The sequence below is a fragment of the Equus quagga genome, chromosome 3 (assembly GCF_021613505.1).
Source record: "Equus quagga isolate Etosha38 chromosome 3, UCLA_HA_Equagga_1.0, whole genome shotgun sequence".
Taxonomy (NCBI): domain Eukaryota; kingdom Metazoa; phylum Chordata; class Mammalia; order Perissodactyla; family Equidae; genus Equus; species Equus quagga.
Window position 1 is genome coordinate 84,209,445 of NC_060269.1, and position 21,548 is coordinate 84,230,992.

The window sequence follows — 21,548 nt, forward strand, 5'->3', positions numbered from 1 at the left end:
AAACTGGATGCAATTTGTAAATAATGGTGTTAAATTATTTCTTTGAAATATACTATTCTGAGGGCAGTTTAATTTATTTAGATAGCTCTAGAATCCTATTGAACAGCACATTAGCAGTAATACTTTCATAACGAAAACACAACTTAGGCCTCCTGCAGGACTATATACAATGAAAATAAATTTCATTGAAAATATAGTACTTCCTAGGGAGTGTTTTGAATTATTATTGGACTTCAGAAAATATGGAGAAAACACAAAAGAGGAAAAAGGAACGTCAGGATTTTATAATCTGTACATTTTTAAAGTGGTTTATGGAAATGCGCGTGAGAAATGGAGAGTGGGAAGGAGAAAAGGATAAAGGAGGGAGCAAAAGAGAGACAAAGTAAAAGTGGAAAAAGAGGAATTCAGAGACAGAGAAAACACTGGCAGTTAGAAAACAAAAAGAAGAGGGAAACAGAGGAGGAGGAGGAGAAGGAAGAAGGGGAGGAGGGGGCGGGGAGACACAAAAGGAGAAGCAGGACCCTGAAAGTTAAAAGACCGAAGCTTTCCTCCCGCTTGCGACGCCAGACCTTCTCGCGCTGACACTCAGAGGCTCCTGCAGAGAATCAAGCTGTTGGTAATGAGAAAGTGGTGTCCTGCCCTGAGGCTGGCTTTCAGAGAAAGGGAGTGGCTGGAGGGAAGGCTGAATAAGAGTTCCGGCCAATGGGACCTGGGGAGAGGCAATTAGGTCTTGGCCAGTCCTCAGGTTCTGCGAACGCCATTTGTCTGCACCTGGCACGTCTTGGTTGCTGGGTAAATGACAGCAGTTTGAGAGGCTGCGGAGGAAACGCGGGGAGTTGCAGACAAACACAGGCAGGGTGAATCTAGAGGTCAAAGTAAGATTTAAAGTGGGCAACAACAAAAAAGATAGAATTGCCCTTATTTCTTTGTCTTTTCTAACGAAAGAATTGGAAAACAAAATAGTGTACCTTCCAGAATTTCTTTGCATTGATTCTGAAAAATTGTCATTTTAATCTTGGATGATGGAAAATCAGAAGAATGCGCCTCTGATGTCTGCTCTGAGATTTTGTATAGAGCCTCCTCTCCCAAACTCCACCTCCACAGTCACTTAATTCTATTATATGTTTGTTAATCAGTATTCTCTCCTTTTCCCAAAGAGATGAGGCTGAAATCAATGAAATTTGACTTTAGGTGGAAATTTATTTTCTCTTATCTTTTAAAAGCTGTTTGCAGGAGAGAAAAATACATATTACTATAAATTATTTTCTGGTGAATATTTATACAGAACATGCTTTACATTAAGGGCAATCCGAATGCAATGCAGATTCAGTTTAAAGCCACTGCTCTAAGAAATTTTAAAAAGTTTTATTGTATTTTCCTTACTTTTAGAGCTCATAAAACATATAAAAAGTTTAAATACATTTAAATACTTCCTACATTTATTCAGCAGCAATGCCAGTGTGGAAACTTAGCAATTCGACTACTGGAGCTTAAGCTCCACTTACTAAAAATGTGGCTACTTTACCCATTCATGCCTTTTGTTTTAATGTCCAGAGGTGCCTCAAAGGACCTCAAAGGACCTGACAATCACGTTACACCAGGAAATAATCTTGGGATTCCACTAAAAGAAAATTTGTGGGATGGTAAGTTTTTCTTGTTAGACAAATTACCAAATTTCAAGAAACATGAGGGGAAAAAATGAGAACTCATAACCACAAAAAATTTTGGGGGGACACAAAATTGTTTGTGGGACAAGTAATCCTTGTCTCTCTCCTTCCTAGTGTGTGAAGCTAGTGTTACATAACTCAGAGAAGAGCATTCCACAAAGTCCAAAGGACAACGGGTGTCTTCAAATTTTTTCAAGACAAATTGACAGATTTTCAAAATGCCGGTGGAGTGAGTAGAGACAGTAATGATTGTCCTATCTGAGGTTTTCTCTTCGAGTTGTTTATGTCATCTAGGCTGGAGGGAAATTGATGAAAGGATACCGGTATCTTCAATCTCAGATAGTTTTCACTCTTCCGTCCTGTGTCAGGCCATACTCTGTCTCTCAAACTGACCAGTTTGGCTCTAGTTTTGTTTTCTCCTGCTCCTTCTTACTGCCCTCCTCCTCTCTTTGGCGTCCTCCTCTTCCCACTCTGCTTCCTCTTCCTTTTTTGTGCTTTGCACTTTCTTCTTGTTCTTCTTCCTCTTTCTCTGCTGTACATTTTCTGCCACAGGAAGATTTCTAAATTTCTAAAATTTAATTAATGAATTTAAGGCATTTAATTCTTTCCACATTCCCAGCATGTTCTGTGCATTTACTGATCTCAATGATCTTCCGATAGCTGCAGTGCCAAGAACTTTGTTGGTGGGCAGTTGACACCTGGCCTCATGGAATTCTGAGATGCTCTGTAGGCATCTTGGTCTGCCCATTTTTAGAATAGACTACAGAATCAGTTTTCAGATACCAATGTTGTTCTGGTAATATCTACAATGTATTTCTTAAATTTAAAAGGATAGGTTCTTTTGTGATACCTGAGAATGCCTTTAGGGTATATAGGTGTGTGTCGCTGATAATGATGTCGTTGTTGTTTTCTCAGACATATTTTACTTTGAGTATACTACATGGGAAGAGGGAAGCCAAAGTGATACAGAAATACAGCGATGGTCTTTGTTTATTGCTTCCATCCATTGCAGAGGGAGTTCATAGTTTGCTGTTAAGATAGAGCTCTGTGATAGACTAAAACCCATTGATGACCTGTCAGTGTGCCAACCATTTAAAGAAAATAGAATTAGAGCTTATGAAATAGAATCATGACTCAAAAGATTTAATGACAAGATTTAGAAAGGGCAATGAAAGTCACATTAAAAAGACCTGCAATCTCTGGAGGGTCTTTTAAATTTTATCTACAGAATAATTTCCACATGATTTAGCGGCCTTCTCAGCAGGATTAAAGAGATCTAAACATGTTCATTAAATAGCAATTCTACAATGGTGTGATATGGAACAAGGTACAGTGGGGAATTTAAAGAGGGTTTAAGATTGTGGGAGGCATCTCTGTAGGATATTCTCTATTAACAGAATATTTACTCTATGACACATCATGAAAATTAGTGCCTGTGAATGTATCTAAGAAATTAAGACAGAAAAGCACATGTTCTTGACATACATTTGCTGTATAAGTAGCAACTGTCTGTGTCAAAGTTTAATATTTTTCATATCATATATTATCCATCTAGCCACCTCAAATCATTTTTGGAAATGGACATGTTGCACAAATAAATGAATTGTTCCTACATAATGTTTTCTGGCAAATTACTGTCATCTTTAATCCACAGATTTCATGTAGATGAAGAAACAGTCATGTGGTTCTCTTTATCCAGATTACGCACAATTAAATTCTTTGGTGGGTGATGATGGGGACAGCAAAGATAAATGAGGGGAAGTAAATTACAAAAAAAAAAAAAATTTAGAAACTATCTGTAATTGTGTGTTTCCTGGTAAGAAGAATCTGCTGAGTCAATTTCTTCATTAGTGGCTGAAGTAAGCAAAGTAGAGAGGTATTTACAAGAACACCCACCCTTTGGGTTGTGTCATGTAGTATTTTCACTCTTAACTTGAGTGGACTTGATATAGTATTTATTTGGATCTAAAAAATAAGAAATTCAAATAAGTATTTGAATCCAAATTTTTGGATTTGGATTCAAATACACTGAGAAAAACACTGACTTCTAGGTTGTGTGACGTAGCATTTTCACTGTAATCTTCGGTGGGCTTGATGTAAGTTTTTATTTGAATCTTAATAATAGTAAATCACATTACAACCAAGGTCTGCTATAGACTGATATTTTTTAAAACTATGGAAATAACATTTTAAAATGTTCTGAATATCACTACATTCAACACGGTATCTGGAAAATGTTTTGACTAAAGCCTAGGCTTTGACAATTCTTGAAGCAATCCATGAATAAAAGTAGTAAAAACTTCAAAATTTGGACTTGTTCCAGAGTTTGGGATTGTTTAATAAGGATGTCAGGCCAGAGAAAGGAACAGTACTTTCTTGTTTTCTCTAAACACAAACACAGTACAGCTCATTGAAGGGTCTCACTGCACTGTGGAGAAAGCTCTCAAGGGAAAGTGCTTTATAACCCTCCTCCGCTTGTTGATGACACCCAGGTTTGAAACCACGGGGGAAGCAACCATCTCTGCCTTCGGCAGGATAGATTGACCCGACTAAATGCACAATCCAGGTAGGGCATGATACCGACCCTGGTATCAGTTTCCCCACATTAAATCCAGCATATATGGGGTTAAAACCAAAACACTCATTCCCTGCTTACTCTCTGGCTTCCTGACTCCAGAATCCACTATCCTCCATGGAGACAGACACTGCCAAGGACAAGCACCTGGATCATCTCCTCCCCGCAAAGAGATACAGGCTGGTGGGAAAGCTGCTGACCAGCAAGGTCACAGTCTTCCTCCTCTCCGCAAGTGTCTCAAGGCCAAAGACAGGCTGGTGGGAAAGCTCTGACCAGCAAGGCCATATGCTCCCCCTCCCCTACCTAAAACCCCAAATAAAAACCCTTCCTTTCAGCTTTTTGGGGAGTTTGGGATTTCAGCGTTAGCTGCCCTCTCTCCTTGCTCAGCGCTGTGCAAAAATAAAGTTCCTACTTTCTTCCACCACACTCAGTGTCAGAGATTGACTTGCTGTGCAATGGGTGAGCGAACTCACTTCAGGTTCGGTATCAGGCAGGCCTATCATTTCTGCTTGAACTTGTCCCACACCTGCCTCATAAGGACAGAGCACAGGCTGACAGTTTTGAATAAAAGGAAAATTTTGCTACATTAAAAATTGCTGTTGAATATTACTCAACTAGTTCCTAACATGAAAATGTTGACACTAATAAACCCTAGCAATTTTTAAATAAAAGTACCAAGTTGTGAACGATTTTCTTCAGACTTGCTTGAAAAATGTGTGATCAAAACCTTGTTTTATGTATATAAAAAATACGTAATTAATATATATTAGATAAATATGTATTTATATTAGATATATTAGAAAAATAAAACTTTGTTATATATGTATATAACTGAATGTATATATAACTATATCATTTATGCAGTATGTAATTATATTTTAATATAAATATGATATAATGTAAATATATAATATATAAATAATATATTTCTATGTAATTTAACTGAACTTCTACAAATTAGAAATTCATTTGATTCAGTAAATTTATATTTTGAAACAGATGAACAACAACAAAATCCACTCTAAGAGGATTAAATAGGCTAGTCAACTGAAAAGCAGTATGGCTTATTTTAATCATTTCTTAATGCCCAAATGATATTAGCTCATTCTTCCAAAATGAGGAATTTGACTGGTGAAAGAGAGTAAGAAAGAGCAATTTAGGGGCCGGCTCTGTGGCCGAGTGGTTAAGTTTGCGCACTCCGCTGCGGCGGCCCTGGGTTCGGATCCTGGGCGCGGACATGGCACCGCTCTTCAGGCCACGTTGAGGCGGCGTCCCACATCCCACAACTAGAAGGACCGGCAACTAAGATATACAACTGTGTACCGGGGGGTTTGGGGAGATAAAAGCAGAAAAAAGAAAAAAAGAAGATCAATTTAGACACACTTGGCTCTGAAATGTGAACTTCCTCGATTCCTGGAGTCTTTTAAAAGGAGGTAATGGAAGCTTGGTTAGAGGTGCAGAAAAAAGACGGGGTGGTTAATAAAGATGCATTTCCCATTCTGACAGCTACTCGTGATTTTGGTCGTATTCAATGCCAGCACAACTATAGATAATGTGTTTCAAATGCAGCATCTTTCTGTACTGACTTACTTGATAGTTATCTTTATATTATTTTTATATATGATTTATCCTGCCCATCACAAAGTAGGTATTTATTAAATAATTGATGAATGAATGGACATGAGATTCTCCTCAGTCATTAGGGCCTTGGTGTACTTCAGGAGCTTGCGGCAGGAAGGTCTGGTGAGAGAGAGGGCCTCTAGAATTCGATCTACAAGATAATATCCATAAAAGTTTGCTGTCTCCGTAGGAGAGATCAAGACAATCTCAGTGCTGTATTTTTCACCCATGAGTAAGTTTGATCATGACAATTAGAAATACATTGCTAAATTAATTGTCTTACATTATGTTGGGTGGATTTTTAAAAAATAGCCAAACAGGATCACAGCAACTTAAAAGTTCCTCTAATGTCTTTTGGCTATTGGTGGTAATTTGTCACATGTGTATTTCTACAAATATGTATAAAAAAAAAGAATAACATTAATAATTAAAATTCCAAACACCAAAGCGTCATTTAATGCTAAATGTTCTCAATTATCTAATTACAAAATCATTTAACTAAATTGTGCATAGCAATGACAAATACTGTCAAAGGATTTACTTCCTTCTGTTCTGCTAACGTTAGAGAAAAAGCAGTGTGTTGAAATCGTGGAATCTATATTGAATAGTAAATCTGTAAGAGAAAAATTCCACTTAATCTATGAGTGCTTGAAGAAATAAAATGAAAAACATTTTAGATTGTGATGCAATTTTAGGCAAGGACTAAAGAAACTATCAAAACTTTCCAAATGTTTCTGAAAATGACACATTTACACATAACACAGACTAGCAATTGTCTGTCATCCAGTCTCCACGTGTCAGCATCTGGTGGACACTCTTCCTGGAAAGCCTGAAGCTATTACTGAGGCTGGGCTATGAACGCTCAGCTATTTTAGCTCAATATGAGACATTCTGTTGGGCAATACTAAGGTTAACAACACTGTATCGTGTATTTGAAAGTTGATCAAGAGAGTAGATCTGAAAAGTTCTCATCGCAAGGAAAAAAATTGTAACTATGTGAGGTGATGGGTGTTAAATAAACTTGTGTAATCATTTCACAATACGTATGTATATCAAATCATCATGTAGTACACCTAAAACTAAGATGTTACATGTCAATTACATCTCAATAAAAAAAATACTCACTTCACACTTCCCTGCAGGGTTGGCCAAGCTTCATCAGGCTGCCATTGACATCTTCTCGTATGCAGTTATTACGAGCTCCATATGTGTTGCAGTGTGTTTATTCCTTTTTATGGCTTGGCAGTCTCTACTATACAGAAATACCGGAGTTTGCATAACCATTCATCTGTTGCTGGACCTGTGGGTGGTACCTAGGCTTTGGCTATTACAAATAAATCTCCTATGAACATTCGTCACCAGTCTTTGTGCAGACATATGCTTTCAAGTTTTGGCAAATCTGAAAAATTTTCAAGTTTCTGCTATAAGGAAATACTATTTTCATCTTCAAGATTGGCAATATTTAAAAAATTGTGAGTTTTGATGAGGGTGTGTGGGAGATAAAGAGCGCTCTTTGACATGAGCAAAATGGGACTATGGATTGGTACAAATCTTTTCCAGGGCAATTTGATAGTACTTATTGAAATAGAAAAATGTGCTTTTTTTTGGTTCCAGAAATTCTCCATAATTTGCTGTAATATTGGGAAAATTAGTTACCCTCTTTGTGCTGCTGTTTCTCATCAGGGAAAAGAGGATGATAATATGTAATATGTATCTCATGGTTTTAATACATAATTCATAGGTTTTAGTGAGCATTAAATAAATTAATTCATGAAAGTGCTTGCCATACCATAAAAATTTTCATGATTATTTTTACTATTACTTATAGGAATATATTCTTAGAAATACCTTGTCAAATACGTAAGGAAAGTATGTTTAGGGGTGTTCACTACAACAGTATTGTTATAATAAAACACTGGAGACAATCTAGATGAGCTTCGATAAGCAGTTATTAAATAATTGTGGTACCTCTGTGGGAGGCAGTATAGGGAAACGATGGATGTGGGTACTGGAGAAGACACAGTCTGATTCTAAACCCTGCCTCAGTGCTTACTAGTTGTGGAGATTGGTCCATCCCTTCATCTTTCTGTGTCTCAGTTTCTTCAATTACAAAAATGATGATAAGACGACCCACCTTATAAGAGTTTTTGTGAGGAATCAATGAGACATTACATGTAAGTTTCTTAGGAGAGAACCAGGGCATTGTGAGCATCCCGTAAGTCATAGTATTACTCCAGAATATCGTGTAGCCTCTATAAGAATGCGGCAGGTCTGCATGTGCTGCTGTAGAAGAGTCACTAGAGAAAGGTTTTGTATTTTCCCCTGGAGATATTGTCTGATGGAGACATGCAGAAGATCCGCTTATATATCCTTCTAATTGGGCGTAAACAGTCAAATATGTGCCGATTATTACTTTATCCTCTAATTACAGGAAGAGAACAACAGTCAAGCATATTTCACGTTTCAAATTCAACTTTCTTAATTTTGATTACAAATGAAAATTTAAATATATAAAATTGATCAACTCGACAGTAAAGAGTGAAAATCAAAGTTTAAAAAAAACACTTCTCGGTTTTTGAGTAATTTATTTGAATTTGTGAATTTAGGAAATAGATGTTATATATTTATATATGCAGGAAATAACAAAAGTTGTGTTTTATTGGGAAGCCTACTGTGACTGACAATACTGAGAGATTGCCATGTTACAATGTTACTCTACATTGAAATGACTTAACATGAGAAAACAAAAATAGTCATGCTAACAAATGCACTTTGTTTTCTGTGCCGCTAAATCTCTTTAGGAGCAAGAACTCCTTCATATATAGGTTACACAAGAGATATTCAAAGAATTTTATGAAATAAGCAAACTTACAGCCTTACTGAGATTCAAAAAGAAGTTGATTTTCACTTTGTGTAGAAAAGCCAAAGACAGGGCAGATATGCATGCAAAGATAAATAGAAACACTGGCCGCTTCTCAGTGAAGGTGACAGTCTGCCCTTCGTGCTAATTTATGTTCGGTATAACAAGTAACCACTAAATGTGGTAGCAGGCGGATATTTGGCTGGAATTGTTCCTTTCACAAGGCGCAACCACACTTCCTGCCCATAATTTAACTCTAATAAGGCATCCCAAGTCAAAACCCTATCACAGTGTATTTCACTGTTAATATTTTCAGATTCAAATGCAAGCTTGTCTTTTCCATCAACCACTAAAAACCCAGAAGTATGGGCACTAAATGACTCAATGGTGTACTTAAAAACATACACCCCGAGATAGGGAACCCTGAACTTTCCAGTTCTTGGAGTATATGAAGCTCCATAATTGAGATCCAAATTATTAAATAGGATAGGACCAGGTGTAGTCATTCCATATGTATGAGACGCAAAAAATGCCACCATCGGTGCATATCTGTAAGATCCTTTGGAAAAATCTGTTTGAAGAAAAAAATGGAAAGAGTTAATCTTCATGTTTTTATCTTGTTTTGTTTTTCTTCATATTTTTATCATTTTATCTCAGTTACAAAAATGGTTAGCAGAAGGAAAAAAATCATTCCTCAGATTTAACAAGGGCACTGTGTCTGGATGCCTGCCTCTTCTCTTGGCTGAATCACCCGAAGTCACTTAGCCTCTCTGAGCCTCAGTTTCTCCATTTTAGATCAGGATAGAATGATAACTCTTGATACCTCCCTCATAGAAATGCCTCACAGATTAATTTGCGTGTTGCTTTGATCTCTCCAGATATAAAGGAATTCAAAGCACTCTATGATTATTATGGTATGTTAGAATGTTTTAAAGCCCCTTGCAGGAATCGAAACTGATGTGGTGTAGAAACAATTTTTCCAGCACCTTGTCAAACAGTTTCTAGAGGCTAAAACAGAAACCAAATGAAGTCAAATGCACTCTAGAGAAGGAGACAAAAGCAATTTTCTACGTAATTAATGCCAAATATAACTTACAAAGGCTGACATTTAAAAAAAGACTAAAAAATGTATTGTTCACTATGGAGCATATTATTACGAAAATCCTGATATATTTTTTGCTGTCGTTAAAGAGAAGAGATTTTAAATGCTGCACATATTTTCTTGTATAGAAATCAGAAATGCTACACTCTTGAAGTAAATTTGTAGCAACCAATACTTATGAAGGTGCATGGACAAAAAGGCATCTTGTTCTACTCAGTACATCTGCGCATGTTCTAATGGTCCTCACACAGTCAAAATGGCACTATGAGTTTAAAGCTTATGGAAGACACGCTGCTGAGCGCTTAGTAAAGCTTCATTTAAATGGCCGTATCTGATGTGACTCAAAGGCGTATTTCCTTAACTTCTTTGAGTGGAAAGAGTTTATACCAGTTGGATATATTCATCTGTATTTTCTTTTAAGATGCACACACACGAAAATAACTGCTTCTATTATACCAATAGTGAACATTTCAACAAGTGTACATCAATATGAATTTACATGAAAAAAGATATTTCCATTTGTACATGGAACATGTATATTACTCAGTAAGTTTCAGAAGTACAGGGAACTAACCCTCCAGTGAGTCCAGATTAAGCAGGCTTAAAGATTCACTCATAAAAATTTTCAAAAACTGTTCTGGTTTATGACATTGAGCAAATCCAAGGATGCATGCACTTTCTTACCTGGAGCTAAAGCATTTTCTTCCACTGTCTTGACAGTACAGTTGTCACCAGTAAAAGGATGTCGGCAAGCACAGACAAAGCTGGTTCTTCCATTTATACACGTGCCCCCGTTCTGGCATGGGAACCTACTACAGTCTGAATACTCCTCTGTTACTGAAAAAGAATCAAGGTAAAAGAGGGTAAAAGTGACCTATTCTCCTGTTGCTCTCAACTCATAGTTGGCAGCAGAATGGGAAAAATGTTGAATTAGAAGTAAAAGAAATGGGTCCCCCAACCAGGTGGGCCACCAGTGTCGTCACAGGACTTCATGCAGATCTCTTACCTCTCTGAGCTCCCTTTCCTGCTTCTTTGAAGTGGAGATAATTCTGTGATCCACTGCGTTTATTTATGTAGAAATGTTAAGATTTTGTCAGTTGTAGAACAGAATAGACTATCTGGACACAGAATCATGTATATTTGGAACTGGTACGTGATAAAGGTAATATTTCAAATCATCGGAGAAGAAAAACATCTATTTAATACATGGTGCTAAGATAATTAGATATCCACAAAAATATAAATTCCATGTGTACAAAAATATTAAACCTAAAAATGCCCCCACTATGATTGCATTACAATAAAATAAAAGGAATATCTATGTAGAGCTTTAAAATTTTGGAAAACTCTTTCAAAGCAAAGCAAACAAAACAAAAACCAGAAGAGAAAGAGAAACACCTTGATGTTTGACCACCTAAGAATTAAAACTCATTTGCAGTGAAAGCCACCATTATCAAAGAGAAGTGACAGATGAAGAGAAAAGATTTTTTAACAGACACAACTATCTATAACGCATGAAAAATTCTAATCCAAAAGAAAAAGAATGTAACCTCCAAAAAAAACTGAAAACGTGAGATCTATAAATATTTTATATGCATTCTATTTTATATTTAAATAACTCAAATTCACATAAAACCTAACTCAACTACATGACTGTATTATTGGAATTTTTTGCAAATAAAATATATATTATGCAATTAGAAATTGATTTAATTGTCTTGATATAGTCTCTGCAATACTCCATAAGCGATTTTCCTCACTAAGACACATATGGGAATATTATATATATGTAATATCTTTTAACAAATGTTTCAAACTGGCCCACACTTCTTGTAACATCATTTCTCAACCACGTGAGTAGGTTATTAAACCCTTCCATTTGCTGTTAGCTAACATTCTAAAACCTAACCCACTACCTGCTAGCTTTAAAAACTGCAATGATTCTCCACTACCTGTACAAATGTGAATTCTTTATGTCAAAGCACTGGCTTCATCTGTTTTCACATTCTCGGAATCTAGCTCAGTGATCAGCTCGCAGGGTACTGTTCAATCAATGTGTTTCACTAGAAATGAATCAGTTGTGCAGGGGAGTTGGCAAAACATTGAATTATTTATGTAATCTGATCAGCTCTGTAATTCTTATTTTCCCAGATGGGAAAATGCCACTGTTATCTGTAGACTCGGCCCTGGGCATGAATTAGGGATCAAACCTGTTCTAGGCAAGAGAATTTCGGAAACTCTAGAAATGTGTTTCTCTGCCTTGCTATTGGCTCTACTCTGATTCCACAGGCCCATGGCCTTTGCCTTCTCTTTATGTCAGGATGTGCATTCTATTTTTCTCCTCCTTCTGTTCCATTACTTCTGGGAACAGGGTCTTGCCTTGCTCTCTTTATTTGAGTCATTTCAGAGGGTGCCATTTTGCCCGTTATTCTAATTCCTTTGTAGGATCATTCATCTGGAGGAGGGGTCCACTTGAGTCTAACTGGAGGCCTGCACGTTCTCCTAATGCTGTAGTAGCTCCAACTTGCAGAGACTTCTCCTGGCTCACCTTCTAGGACATCTCTCATGGTGCCTATTGATTGTCCAGGAGCCAGGCCCACTGGTCTGTGTCTGCTTCTGCTGCTTGGGTTTTAAGTTCCTTTCTTTGCCTTCCCTGATAATTTAGATTATCTCTGATCTTCAAGTCCCTGCCAAAATAATCCACATTATGGTATGTAGAATTACACCCATGGCTCCCAGAATTGGATATGCTGTGAACTGAGTCTAATCCGAGCTGTAGTAACAGCTGTGGTAACAATAGCCAGTTACCCCTCCTGAAAGGACCTTGCACTTGGGTTTACGCTACATAAGCATTGTGTCCATTGTCGATTTTAGGGTATGTATTATCACATTACATCATAACAGGTCTGTACTCTGATGTCACTGAAGGTCTCTAAAATTCCATATTTAATTCACTTTAACATGAATTCACAATTATTACTGATAACTAAATTTATCTTATTAGACTTGACATTATCTCCGTCCATAGAAATCATTTCTTTGTTTTAATTCTGTATGCAATGTTTTAACCACCCCTCCCAGCTTTGTTGTCATTTCTAAATTTATGTTTTATGTGTTCATCCAAGTCACTGAGAAAATTACTTTGAGAAAAATTACATTGAGAAAAATACTTAATGGATTAGTGTCAAGTCCAGAGTCTTATAACAGACAACTAATGATTGGTTGGCACTGATTTGTCAATTGAAACTATTTGTATTTTGTTATACAATCAGCTACAAATCTACTATTGTACTTCATCTGACTTATGTTTTTCCACTTTATTCCTAAAATACTTAAAAACTGGTTAGCTGCCTCTGCAAGTTCCTGTACATGTTTGCGCTCAGTAGGCAATTTGTTCTTGAATTAACAACAAAAATCAGACTCCAATAAAGCACCATTTTCTTTTTTATGTCTTCCCTCCTTCTTGTCAATAGAACCCATCACATTAATTCTCTAAATTATTGTCTGAAGTTCTCTTGTTGAACTTCCACTCTACTGTAATTGCTCACATGTCCTTCTTACTTCCAACCAGAGAGGGAGCTTTTGTGAGGTCAGGCTCAGGTCCTCTGTTTCTTCAACTTTGTGTCACACTGACTAGCACAGTATCTGATATATAGATGTGCTAAAATTTCTCCTTAAAGATGAATAAACAAATCAAGGAAAAATTGAGTAGATGAGAACATTCTTAATCTAATACTCTTTCCCTTCTTCACAGTTTCCCACAGATTAGGCAGAGTTTGACACTATGATGTCATTGGCATGTTTTTCTAGAGGCATGGAATCATTTCAAGCAAACTTTCCACAACTTCTCTCCTACCTTGGCCTTCAATAACCTCTTACACTCTTTCCAGTCCATTTATTTTCTGTGATGGAGATCAGGACAATTAGTTGAACTAATTCTGCCAACTCAACATTCTACTAACTTGTGCAAATAGCATAACTAATCTTTCAGTATCCATTTGCATGCTCTGAACATGACTAAAGGTCCTTTGCCACTGTCCTGGAATGTTTCATAAGTCTCAATTTGTCCTGGTCCTTGCTTTCTGGACCCTAATAAGTGCTCAAGTTGCACTTTCCTATTAAACCTACTTCTATATTTTACAAATGCTTATGTTCAATTTGAACTGACTGGAGAGCTCCTTACATTTTCAAACTACTTTGCCTTTGCTAACATTTGCCATTCCTCATTAAAATTACCTGCCTAATAAATGAGCTCCATGAGAAGAGGGCACTGTGTTCAATTTATGGCTATGTCCCCTCAATCTTTCTCAGTGCTTGGTCAGCACTTACTCAGTAAGTATTTGATGAATAAAACGAAGGGGTATATTGTATTGATGTCTTCTACTTCATCCTTATTTTTATTTATAGCATACATAATATATATAATGTCATATAATATTTTTACTTTTATTTAAATTTATTTTTAATTCCAATTTTTATTGCTTAGTTCTACTTTAGTATATTATTTTTTATTTCTTCATTTAAACAATAACGTTGCAGAAGGCAGATACTCCAATCCCTGCTTGGGCCAGAATACAGTTTCCAACAGGTTAGTGAGTGAACGTATCTTGCCTCTGGGCCAGTTGTGGCATACACAGGAGAAAACATTATTTAAATCCACTACATAACTCCACTCCGGGTACTACGCCCACACAACATTAGAACTTTTCTTTATCTTTCATCCTGATTGCAGTGCTCTCTACAATGCTTCTCCCCTCATACTTATGCATACATTAGCTTTCAGTGCTATTCTCTCTCCCTGTTTATTGAAATTGTTTCTATCAAATGAGCCTTATCCTTCCATTGCTCTGAAAATACTTCATATGCCCCTTTCCAACAACTTCAAGAAAGGCAAATATTTACTTGCTTCTATTAAATTTTCAAATTTATTGTTCTAATTACTCATATTTTGCCCATTGGTATATTGATGGATGGAAAGAATGTTTCCAATCATCTTAACTACATTTACTTCAAATTATCACTTTTTATTTTTTAAAACCATATCTGTTGCTCTTGATATTGTTTCCGGGATCTTTTTGCTTGACACTTCAAAACATAATTTTAAAGCTCAATCATATGAGCAATCTTTGCCAAATGTATTAAGGCTGTCCCAGAGATTTACTGTAACCCTTGTCATTGAACTATTATTCTTTTATTTTAAGCCATGACCTGGGAAATTAAATGCTTTTATTTGATATTATCAACTGTTCTCGTCTTTTTCTTCAGTCATAAGCTTCAATTAAAAGAAGTATAAGAAAAAGAGCAAATACATTAAAATACCTTCAACATCATTAGTCATTGGGAAAAAGCAAAATAAAACACAATTAGATATAATTATACACCTATTAATATGGTAAAATAAACAATATTGACAATGCCATGTGCTGACAAGGTTGTGGAACAATTAGAATTCTCATACATTACTAGAGGAAATGGCAAGTGGTTGGCCCATCCTTATAAAGTTAAAACTATACTTATCTTACAACCAAGCTATGCTGCTGCTATATATTTATTCAAGAGACATGAAAGCTTATATGCACACAAAACCTGTATGTGAATGTTTATAGCAGCTTTATTCATAATTACCCCAAATTGGAAACAACCAAACTATCCTTCAACTGGTAAATGTAGTCCATCCATATGGTAGACTCAGTAACAAAAAGGAGTGCGTGCAACAACATGGATGACTCTCAAACATATTGTACTAAGTGAAAGGAGCCAGACTCAAAGCCTACACACACTGTATGCTTTCATTTATAAGATACTCTGGGAAAGCTAAAACTGTAAGGGAAGAAAACAGCTCACTGGTTGCCAGTGCCTGGGGGTGAAGGTAGGGTTTGACTACAACGGTACAGAAGGAAATTTTGAGGGTGAGGGAACTGTTCTCTATCTTGACTGTTGTGGTGATTACATGACTATGCATTTGTCAGAACTCATAGACTGCACCTCCAAAGCAGTAAATTTACCTGTACCTAAATTATACCGAAAACAAACAAACTTGTCTGCTTCAAGCCCCTCAACTTCCTATGCAGAGTTTCAAAATCACTGAAGATATTCCAGGCCTCTTTCACTTTTTTTATTTCTTATATTTTGGTTGTAGTATTTACTGTTTTACTGAATGTCATGTCCCTAAAGTAATTGTCTTACTCCTTGGTTTCCATTGTATCCTCATTAACTTTCCTAGTCGATATTCTTATGATGTGGTGTCTAGATGATTATAGTAGTTTGAAAATCACTCTGGCAGCCTCAAACAACCTCTGTCAGTATAGCTGTGAAAAACTTTTCCCTGACATTCCACCACATAAACATCATTGACTGTTAAAATCTTACTAAACTTTTAGATTTTTCAGGAAAAGCTAAAGTGTGCATGTGTGTATGTGTATACACACATTTAACACTCAGACACTTTCATAAACTGTCCTAGGGAGTGAAAATTGATAGTCTCTGAAGAGGAATTTGGCAATATTTATCAAACTCTTTAAAAATATACTTGAGCTTTGAACCAGCAATTTTACTTCTCGGATCTTAAGGACGTAAAATTAGAGATCTGCACAAAAATTTTCATATTGGTGCAGCATTACTCAAAATAGAGAAAAATTTGAAATGCTCTAAAAGTCAGAAGTAGAATGCAGGTTGAAGAAATGTCAGTACCTTCTTCAAGGTAGAGAGAGACACAGGGTCATTTAGAGCACGAGAGGAGATGGATGGCTTGGGTTTGAGTCTCAGCTCTGAAGCTGATTAGCTCTGCAACTTTGTACACGTCACTTACCCTGTCTGGACAGCATCCTTATCTGTAAAATGCAAATCATAATAGCACTGCCTACAGAGATCGTTTTGAAACCCAAATATATTAACATATATAAACATACGTAAAGCACTACACATAATATTATGCCTGGGCTATAGTATGAAAAAATGAATATATGAAAAAACACACTCTGGATAAGAATACTAATTACATAGTAAATGCTTATGATAAACTGTAATTATTATTATTATTGTCTATGTATAATAACATATGGAACTAACATTATTTGAGGACCTACCATATGCCAGCCTATTTTCATCTTTATAATTTATAGACATCCCATATTTTCCATAATGAATATACATTGCTCATAGAGTCAGAAGAAAAAAGTTTAAAAATTAGAAACGAGCTTCAATAGCCTTCTCACAGCTAAAGTCTAAGTCCACGTTGTAGATGGGCATTCAAATAGTCATCCCGATTTTCTAATCATATTTGTCCGCAGTCCCTGAGATGGACCTTATGTTTCATTCCGATTTAGTTATTATTTCTCAGGCATCTCCTCAACATTTCTACTTCTGATATTTTCTTTGCACAAGTCCTCTGTCTACATCCCTATTTTTTTTCTTTTTTTCTTCATTCTTAAAGACTTTGAGTTCCATGACGCAAGCACTTTTCTGGGTCTGATCACTCCTCTTTTTTCCATCAATGATCTCTCTCTCTCTTTCTCTCTCTCCTGCTCTCTTCAAATATAGGAAATCTTCACGTTTCTATCTTCCATTCTCTTCTTTTTCTCTATCTAATTAACTTCTGTGTCCTCAAATATCACCTTTGTGCAAATAATTTCCAGCTTTTATCTAAAAACCCTCTTCTGGTTCCAGACCTACAACACGAATTGACTTTTGCACATTTCCGTAGAGATAACAGGGCTCTAAACTAACGTATCACAGACTAAACTTCGCTTCCTGTGTACATCTGTACTTCCTCCTTAATGTTCCTATTTCCATTAGTGGAATGATCAACTTACTGTCACCAATACTTTATTTAAACTTTGGTGTTTTCTTCCCGCTAAGAGTTTATATTTTCAGTCAGCTCTTTTCTACCAAATATATGTTCTCATTTAACTACAATTTCCAGCTTCCATTTTATTCCAGTCTCTATCACCTAATTGAGGTCTTCATCTATTCATGCCAGGGGTATTGTAACAATTTTCTAACAGATCTGTCTGAAAAACTAGGGATAAATTTTAATAACACACATGCATGATTATGTCACATTCCTGCTCAAAAATCTTTGTTACCAACAGAATGAATTCAAGCATATTACACTCAACATAGGGTGTACATGATTGACTGAATGAATGCCCAGCCCTAACCTACCTCTCCCATGAGACTTGCCCAAACCCCCAGCTCCTAATAAGACACTAAACTCTTACAACAATGAACTCCTTTCACACTCATCTAGTGCTTAGTATACGCCATAGAATGTTTCTTTTCTCTCACATTCAAAATAGTTTTATAACAATGTAGTCTTCATGGAAAAAATTTAAAAAAACATAAAATCTAACAACCAAATATCACATTGCTCTATGGGTCCATCTTCCGCCATCAACTTTTGTTAAAACAATATAGCAAAGTTTCTGAGCCAGGGCCTTGCTTTCTATTCCTCTACATTCCCTGTTTCTCACGGAGTTCGCTGTTTTCCTGACAACTGAAGCCTATCCTATCATCTCATTTAATAATGGTGCAGTCTGCTCCAACATCCCCCAGCCCGTCCCGCAGTGTTCTGATTCCCTTACCTTTCTCTGCTTTTTCTTTTATGTACAGCATTTATCATCTTTTAATATATTATGTAATTTATATTTTTATTTATTATGTTTCTTTTTTCCTCTCTCTATCCCTGCTAGAGTATAAACTCCAGGAAGACAGGGATTCTCTTTTAAACATTGTGATGTTTCCAAAGCAGCTAGAACAGTACCTGATTCCACTTGGCACTTAATTAATATTTATTGAACTGAATTGAACAGTCATGAATTATTACTGTTTTCACATGATAGTAATAACTCTAGAGATAGTTATTTGTTCCCTAGAGAAAAGCTGCTTAAATGAGTTTGAACACAACACTTTGAGCTAATATAACACTGAATAATAAAAATGATCTTGTACTTTTATTGTACCTTTAATCTGGGGAGGTATTTTTCAAAGACCTTCTTGAGGTGGAACTCCAGTTTGACATTTTCAAGCCAGTTTCTTAGTCTACAATAGTCACTGCATTTAGGTTATATTTGAAAGGCAGTGTTGATGTCTCCTCATTATTACTCAGCTAATTTGAGTATTTTCATAGCATCTAATTTAATCTGGCAATCCTGGAAAATCCCAGTCAGCTGTGAAGTCCACAGAGGGGTGCTCAGCCCGCTGCTGCATTTCTTCTCAAGATCCTCCCCGACCTCTCTCTCCCACCGCCCTAGAGAGGATGCTGTTCCCCGACTCTGCTCTTCTTCTGGCCTCTCCATCGCATGCATGTATTCCCCTGGCTTGTCTCACTCAGACCCAGAGTTTCAAGATACCCTCTTTACACTGATGCCTCTCAAATCTAAATATCCAGGCAAATTTTAAAATTTGACACTTTCTTAAGATAATAAAGCCTAGAAAAGAGTTCTTAAAGGAATGATGATTAACCATGAAAAATGGTTTCCTTTTTGGTAAAAGGTAGGTGTGTATTTTGGCTCCTATATCACTCTGACACAATGAAATGCAATAACTGCTTTTACTGATTTCTTTAGTTCTCCAAAGACTGTGCAATAATTTTACTGGTAATCTCTTTTTAGAGGTGAAGAGATTTGAATTTACATCAATCAATAATGATATCAATAAAATGCCATGTGATATTTTCCTCTAATAATGATATTCAACATAAACAGATTTGAATAGATCAAATTAAATTTATAATAAAATATTATTTCTTTTCAGAGCCACTTTTAAGCTGTGTATGGTAAAATTGACTATTGGAAACTTTTAAAATACGTTTTTAAAATTTCATGTGCAGTCAATATATGGCACAGCTGTTATTTTTATGCTGCAATTTTTTGCCAAGATGCACGATCATGTCCGTTCAGACCACTGTGCAACAACTTCACAACCTGTGCTGTAATAATCCCTGCACTTTCCTTTTCATGTTTGATAATCAATATGACAGGAAATAATACCATCATGTGCAATTTTGAATTTATAGGGTTGTCAATGACCTGTAGAAAGACATCTATTCATTGTGTTTAATTGCAGGTGATTAGTAATCATATTTTGTCAAAGAAACAGTCTATTGTCTAGGCTATCTCCTGTGGTTCTGGTTAGGGAAAGAACCCAAGCGCATGCAGTGACTATGTATTCTGTCCCATTTCCTTTCTATTGTCAGATCATGTGCTCTAAACTTTGGTTCTGATGTGAGCATTGAACGCATGCGTTCTGACCGTTCACCTTAGATTTCATGGCCACTTTATTGCAAGAAAAGGTGCAGAGAAGGGTTGTCATTTTTGCCAGCGTTCTCTCTTCAACTGTCATCCCTCCATATGAAGGGGAATCCTATAGTCCTTTCTTCTCCCAGAGAACCATGAACAAAAAGCACTTCATTTAATATTCTCTTCAACACTATGTTTTATTGACACAAACTGGGGAGGCTATCCCCGGCAGACAGGCTTCCTAAGCAATTCTGATACAAAGAATATCTTTAAGATCATGAGCAGAAAAGAGATAACAGAACCAGCCTGAGACAGCTGTCTTTAGAGAGGTCTGTTTGCAGGGAGTTGCCTTTGGCCCACCTCTGGGAACTTGGCTTCTGGCCAATCCCTAACTGATAAGTGTCATTCACTGTGCCCAGTCTCTGTACAAACAAGATGGTTTATGTTGAACATCTGCTTCCCTTCTGGGCTAGGCAGAGGGTGCCTACATGACCAGCCCTGTTATGGACTAAATGTTTTTCTCTCCCTCAAATTCTTATGTTGAAATCCTAACCCCCAGAGTGATGGTATTAGGATGTGGCGCCTTTGGGAGGTGACTAGGTCGTGAGGGTAGAGGCTTCATGAATGGGATCAGTGCCCTTATTAAAGGGACCCCAGAGAGCTCTCTTATTCTTCCCTTTCTGCCAGGGGAGAAGACAAGTTGACAGTCTGCAACCCAGAAGAGGGTTCTCACCAGAACCCAACTATGCTGGCCTGATCTCAGACTTCCAGCCTCCAGAACTATGAGAAATAAATCTCTGCTGCTTATAAGCTACCCAATCTATGGTACTTTGTTATAGCAGCCAGAACTGACTGAGACAAGCCCCAATTAAACCCTTGGGTGCTGAATATCTGATGGAATTCTCTGGGCAGAAATATTGCACACATTACTGCATTTTTTTTTTTTTTTTTGTGGTTGGAAAAAAGAGCACACACAAGTGTCCTCCTTCATGGGAGAGAGAGCATAAAGAACCTGTATGTGGTTTCTCCAGACTCCGCCTGTGTCTTTTCCTCTTGCTGATGCCATCTGGTATCATTTACTATAACAACCTGAGCTGTGTGTACAACTATATGCTGAGTCTCAGGGGGGGCTTCTACCATGTCACCAAACTTGTGTAATGTTTTGGAGACCTTATAAAACACATCATAAACTCTAAATTCAAGTAGATAGCCTTCAAAATTTAATTAGCTTATATTTAACCATTTTGGCCAGAAGTCAACTTATTAGTTAACTTGAGATATATTTGAAAATGGTAATTTTTTACACTATGGAAAAACATACGAAGAGTAGAAAACACTTTGGAAAAAAAATTATTAAAACTTTTTGCAGATATTTTTTAGTGCTTGTCAATACACATGCATTTTTATACAGTCAAGCCTTTGTATTTTGTATCCTATTCTTTCTGATCATCATTATGTGATAAGCATAAGCTCAGATATAAACAAA

At 36.6% G+C, this 21,548-nt stretch overlaps 1 protein-coding gene across 1 annotated transcript in view; it reads right to left on the reverse strand.

Moving 5' to 3' along the window:
• Positions 1-8,410: 8,410 nt before the first annotated feature.
• MMRN1 (multimerin 1) overlaps positions 8,411-21,548 on the reverse strand; it is a 60,591-nt gene continuing 47,453 nt past the window's right edge. Inside the window, exons 7-8 of the mRNA XM_046657447.1 lie at positions 10,509-10,661; positions 8,411-9,293 (exon numbers count right to left, since the gene is read on the reverse strand). Of these exons, the coding sequence (XP_046513403.1) occupies positions 8,872-9,293; positions 10,509-10,661 (575 nt within the window). The 3' untranslated portion in view covers positions 8,411-8,871. The remainder of the gene's footprint in view (positions 9,294-10,508; positions 10,662-21,548) is intronic.